The following is a 6000-nucleotide window of genomic DNA, read 5'->3' on the forward strand; positions in this document are numbered from 1 at the left end:
GCAGCTGGTACATGGAAGCAAACGGCGGAAAGCTAGAGCATTGAGCCTACATTGTCCTTTTTTCCCCTCGATGGTTTTCCCTTTCTCTTTGTTTCTTCACGTGGTAGAGGATCGTCGAATCAACGCATGTTAGCTTTAGACGACTTGGATAAATACTACATATCTTTGCTAGAAATTTTAAGGTACTGTGATTGCCGACTAACACTTTCATCTAATGTTTTGTACAAACACACCAGGTCAAGTTTTGTTAAGTAGCCGAATTAAGGGCCACATGCGTTGCTTTTCTATAGGAATTTTTATTTTTTTTCTTTTTTCTTAGCACATCTGGATTAGGCTTAACTGGAGCTTCCGGAGGAACATCCAATTAGTATATATATAAATAAAGATGCAGCATCGGGTAATTAATACCAGTGCTTGGGTAAGTTGAATATATTATGCCACACATGTTATGATACTCTGCACAGATTCACTGATCAATCATACGAAGGGAGAGTGCACAGAACTACAGAAAGGAACACATGTTGTTGCTTAACAAAGCCATCCCCAAATTAAATAGAAACTAGAAAACTCGCCCTTCGCAGCTGTATCCTTCTCTCAGTGCTCAGCTTTCACTTTGGCATCTCCATTAGGCAATGTACTCTGGGACTGAGCCAATCGCTTTGACTCCTGCATAAATAATGCGAATTAAGAAGTTAATGTGACAAGATACAAATGATAATTATTCTTAGCACAAAAACAACAACTGAAGAACATCTGCACGTATCACCACTACCAGTGTTTGAGAAAACTCCGCCCAATACTTGGTTCCTAGAAAACCTAGCAAGCAGCGGGATTTTGTGGAACCTAGATATTTCAAACAGAACCCTGACGCTTTTCACATTTTGTTATGTCCACAATTGCTAATATTAATAATAGAAAGCAAATAGGGGATAAATGGTAATTTATCAGTTCCTGCCTTTTCTTGAAAACAGCTAGATAGTTGGTTTTGTGAATATCAGGGGATAACGGTAAAGCTCTCCCTGGACAGGAACCATGTGGTACTAGCCAGAACCTGGAGTCCTGGACACAAATAAGATGCAGAACAGCTTTTGTAATGTTGGTTGCTACATCAAACTTGAGACTAAAAGTTCAGTTGATATTTCATAATCTAATCTTATAAGATCTAACAGCGTTGTTCTTAAAGGTGGCCACAAAGTCCTAGGTGGCGCCTAGGCACTAGGCACCACCCTCCCGCCTAGTCTGCCTAAGCGGCCAACTAGCCCTGACTAGGTACCACCCTGCCTAAAACAAATCCATGATATCAAACAGTTAAACTCGTGCTCTCGCATGAACAAGCCTCAATGCGAAGGTATACAAAACAGAAGTCAAATATAAAGAGTAAAATTTTGACGCAAGTTAAATTCAACCCTAAAAACCAAAGCATAGCTTTTAAATTGGCAGCCTATAATGAAGGTGTATGCATAGCTTGGTATTGTCACTAAATTAAACTAGAAATGTAATTTTGTTATAGGCTCAGCTAATAGTAAAACACATATTCACTCGTTGGACCCTATATAAATATATAGCAGAACAAGGTTGTCTTTCCACTTACAGCAGCAGCAGTGGCACGTATCTCCCTGTATGCTTCTACGTCCTCAGGGAAAGCTTGTTCAAGCTCCTCAAGAAGATGCTTCCGTAGGCTCTGAAACAAACCAACTTACAATGAAGTACAATCATTTTTATACTAAGATGCAATATAAGTTCCTCTAGAAATCATCAGAAAAGATAAAGCCAGAATTTTTCAAGGCAATAGAGGGTATGAAATATTTCAGGCTAATATTAGTGCACAAATCTAACACGGAATTGATCACATGGGCTGGAAGATTTCAAAAACAAAATAGCAGACAATGCCTAAAGAAATAAACCCACAGACCAACATAAAAAAAATGGAATTATCAATGACTTAAAGATAAGTTCACATAAAACAGTACCATTTGATCACTGAGAGGTTTTACAAGTAGCTAAATTCATAACCATTTGTAAGACTGATAACCATAAGGCTAAACAAACCAGAACTTTGCAGCTACATATCCCTTCCATAAATGCTATATTAAGCTTTGGATGAGAATTTTCTATTCTTATCCATGTAACTGTTCTAAATAGGCACTCGGAAATATTGGACCATAAAAAAACTTTAAAAAATGATAAGGGTTCTTAACAACAAAAAGCCTGTAAACCATAACACATTTCAGCAGGGCCAAAAGGTGGTTCCAATGTCAATCTATGAATAAAATAAAGAAGGGCCTATGCTGCCTCCAACTCAGGACAGGTATATTTGTATTCCCTTCAATGTACACTGATATCTTCTAATATCAAAAGCACGTAGGCAAAATAAGCTTGATTCCACAACCAAAAGCCAATTTGGCAACTGAAGTAGCGGCATACAATACAAGAAGCATAATTTTCGCAGGTATGCAATGATGTGACCCTCCTAGGCTGAAAAACGAGATCTAACTTCTTGCGACACAACACAAAGGCACAAAAATGCCATTCATTGAGAAAATCGATAGTGAGAATAGCTGTGTGAAGCTCAGCAGGTAACCCCTACGCAAAGTTCATTAGCACACCAGTACAAAAGCAATTGTATATGTCACATGTCAATACCTATCTAAAATCCTAATTGACTAACAAATTTTACCAAGAAGATCAAAAGCTCGCATGCTATGTCCGCATTAACTAATCTCAATAACGTTTGAGGGGTCCCAATACTTTCATACCTTGAAAGCGTCGGTCTTGCCCTTGGTGATCTGGTTTTTGGCGATGCAGCTGTTGAGCACGTCCCTCGTGAACTCGTCGGGGTTCTTCCCGTCATCAATCAAACTATCAGAACAAAAAACAGTCAAAACTACACAACTCATGATACCTGGAAGCAAAATTGGGCTGGGAGGTGGGTTGAGATGTCAATCAGATCAAGGCGCTCACTTGACGACCTCCATTGGCACCTGGATGTTGCACCCCTCGGCGAGCTTCTGCATCGTGTCGAGCTCCGCCACGAGCGCGTTCCTGAGCCACGACACGCAAAACAGAAACGCAAACCCTAAGAATTCCTCCAACCGCACACGCACAAAGCGGCAAGAGTACAAGACGAAGCGGAACCGCAGGAGAGGGATGTGTGGGGTGTTCTTGGGGGGTCTCACAGGCGTTGGAGCAGGGGGAGCTGGGAGGCGGAGTTGAAGGAGGAAACGGTGAGGTTGAGCTGGTGGAGCAGGCCCAGCGTCTTCTGGATCGAGCTCGTCACCTGCGCCAGGTTCTGCTTCGACGCGTCCCCGGGCCCCTCCACGCCGGCCCCCGACGCTTGGACGCCGTTCCCTGCCGCAGCGGCGGAAGGGTTCGGGGCGGCGTTGTCCATGGCGCAGCCGGAACTCGTTGGGGGGGGGGGGGGGGGAATTGGTCGGAGACGAGGCAAGTCACCGGCTCACCGTCGAAAGTTCTGGCCTCCTCCTCCTCCTCCTGGGCCGAGCCGCCCTATCGCGAGTTCCTACGTAGGCCGAGAAAATCCGTGTTGCTCCCGTTTTCCAGCCCGCTGCAGAGCAGAGTTTGGGCGGGCCGCGGCCTCGATATCCAACCGGGTGGTGTCTCCGGGAGTTTTTTATTTACATATTTTTATTTTTTAATATTTGCAAAAATACACATATATTTAAAAATATTATATATCTAGACTACTGTCGTCCATTGGAAATAAGAACATCTTATGAGACCCACAACACAATGGTAAAAAAAATTAAATACCCTAGTTGACGTGACATCTATATCAACGTGTCACTCAACGAACGGATGGCATCTTTATAATTACTGAAAAAAGTGTCATTCATTTACAGATGATATATTTTTATATACACTGTGCTAGGCTAGCTTTTTCGATCCTTAAAATACATGCACACATGCATGTGCATGCAACAACAATACTGGGCCCCATTGGGATTAATAAATATCAGACTGGCTAGTTTTTCCAGATATGTATGAACAGTACAACAACACCGTGTATACTGGAAAAGGTGTCGTCACTTGAACCAGCGATACCTTTTTACAACAGGTCTAGTGTTGCTCTATCATCTTTTCAATAGACAACAGCAAATATATCGTTAGTTGGTTAGATGACACATTGACGTAGACTCCATAGACTCCATATCAGCTAGGGTATTTAATTTTCAACTCTTGTGTCATAGACCCTATAAAGTATCGCCAATTGGATAGACAGTACTTGATGTCATCCTTCTAGCGGACGATGATAAACTTAGATATACACTATTTTAAAATAAATATGTATTTTTGCAAATATTAAAAAAATAAATATATATATATATATATAAATAAATAATCAAGTCTCCGAGTCCAGATGCCGCTACATCTTGGGCTCATCGCTGGATCACCTGGCACTTGACAGTAAATATTTATATTTTAAAATCCAAAATTTACAAGTAAATGTGTCCGTTTCGAAAATTTGCAATTCTAAACTCATGTGGCATGTTGGAATGATATATTTGCAAAATTTTTATTTAAAATGGACGCACATGATATATTTGCAATCAGCGATAGAAATATAGAATTGCAAAATTTTAAAACAGATGCATATATTTGCAATATTGGATTTTCGAAATATAAAAATAAAGAAACTCCACTCGGTAGCACGAGGCACTTCCGATCTTGTATTCAGATTAATTATTAAGATGATCATTTAATAAGATAAGAGGTAGCACCCACCCGTCTTTTGACATACCACGTGCTAACTCATATCTCACCACAATGATCATGACCAACAACGATTAACTCGAATCCAATTCCGGTAGTCTCAACATATGTTTTATACTTAAGATCAGAACGTACGCCTTTACAACAAACTTCATCGCATTAAAACATAATAAAGGATGAATAATGTACATATATTACAAGTCTTAAGATATTATAAGTTCAGCAATTTACAAAATATGGAACGTTAGGAGAACAAAATATAACGGTTTCACCTCTTAGCCGGTTATAGTTACTACACAACGAAATTAAAGTTTATAAATAGCAAAAGATAGGTGACGCTATTTGCTCTATAACACCACCCGGAAACAACACAAGTAACTCATATTACTCTTGCCCATTACCGATATTGGCAGATGTGAAGTAACCGTACACTAATTTTTCCTTACCTGCAAAACTCAATAAATTCAAGGTGAGAATGAAGGTACATGCAAGACTTATTCTATATTAGGTACATATAATAACTTGACTCCAAAGATTATGCATTTAGGGATACGTAGCAAGCAAAGAATTGACCACAAAGTTAAATAAATACATACACAAAAAGTATTTTATCGACTCAAATGTGTGAGCATCTACAATTTAACAACTCATACCTTCCTATCACGAAATCATAACCATACATGTATCCATCACCTGATCATATTCTTTTCTACATAACCAACATAGCCACCTCCCAACATACCACAAACATCCATATATCGAAACTCTATAATTGATGTGAATGGACATAAGTATGTTTATATGAGGAACTGTCCAGATAATATTCTAATTAGTTATTAAGTGGATCATTTGTGTAATCACAACTTTCATGACTAACCGAAATATCACCCCGGTAGTCCCGACATGTGTTTTTCTTCCAGGATTGAAACACACGCCTTTACAACAAACACATCATCACAAAATATAATAAAGAGCGAGTAATTAAAAATAAATTATAAGTCTTTAAACAAATTAAACTTTACAACAGAAATAAATGATCCAAACAACGATAGAGTATCTGTGCAGCGGAAAGTATATAACTACAAAAGGTGGGTAGCGCCGTTTGCCCTAAGGCATCACCCCCAAATACACACACACGAGTAGTAGGCACTACTCCTGCCCGTCGCCAACGTCGGCGGGCGTAAAGTAACCAATAACTAATGCTTCCTCATCTAAAAATCAAACAAAACGCGTGAGTATGAAGATACTTGCAAGACTTAATTCATAATGAGC

The 6000-nt window shown here is 39.6% G+C and overlaps 1 protein-coding gene across 1 annotated transcript; it reads right to left on the reverse strand.

Moving 5' to 3' along the window:
- Nucleotides 1-398: 398 nt before the first annotated feature.
- Nucleotides 399-3440, reverse strand: LOC133902438 (mediator of RNA polymerase II transcription subunit 10b-like). Its single transcript, XM_062344026.1, has 5 exons — nt 3177-3440; nt 2962-3042; nt 2757-2859; nt 1592-1681; nt 399-666 (listed from the first exon to the last, which is right to left on the reverse strand). The coding sequence occupies exons 1-5, from the start codon at nt 3386-3388 to the stop codon at nt 595-597; spliced, it is 558 nt and encodes a 185-aa protein (XP_062200010.1). The 5' UTR covers nt 3389-3440; the 3' UTR covers nt 399-594.
- Nucleotides 3441-6000: the final 2560 nt, after the last annotated feature.

The sequence above is a fragment of the Phragmites australis genome, chromosome 20 (assembly GCF_958298935.1).
Source record: "Phragmites australis chromosome 20, lpPhrAust1.1, whole genome shotgun sequence".
Classification (NCBI taxonomy): domain Eukaryota; kingdom Viridiplantae; phylum Streptophyta; class Magnoliopsida; order Poales; family Poaceae; genus Phragmites; species Phragmites australis.

Excerpts from the sequence above, each read along its gene's own strand:
- LOC133902438 (XM_062344026.1), bottom strand. The coding sequence starts at position 3,388 with ATGGACAACGCCGCCCCGAACCCTTCCGCCGCTGCGGCAGGGAACGGC. Across the intron at positions 3,043-3,176 it reads CTCCCCCTGCTCCAACGCCT|GAACGCGCTCGTGGCGGAGC; the intron begins GTGAGACCCCCC and ends GTCGTGGCTCAG. Across the intron at positions 667-1,591 it reads TACGTGCCACTGCTGCTGCT|GAGTCAAAGCGATTGGCTCA; the intron begins GTAAGTGGAAAG and ends TTATTTATGCAG.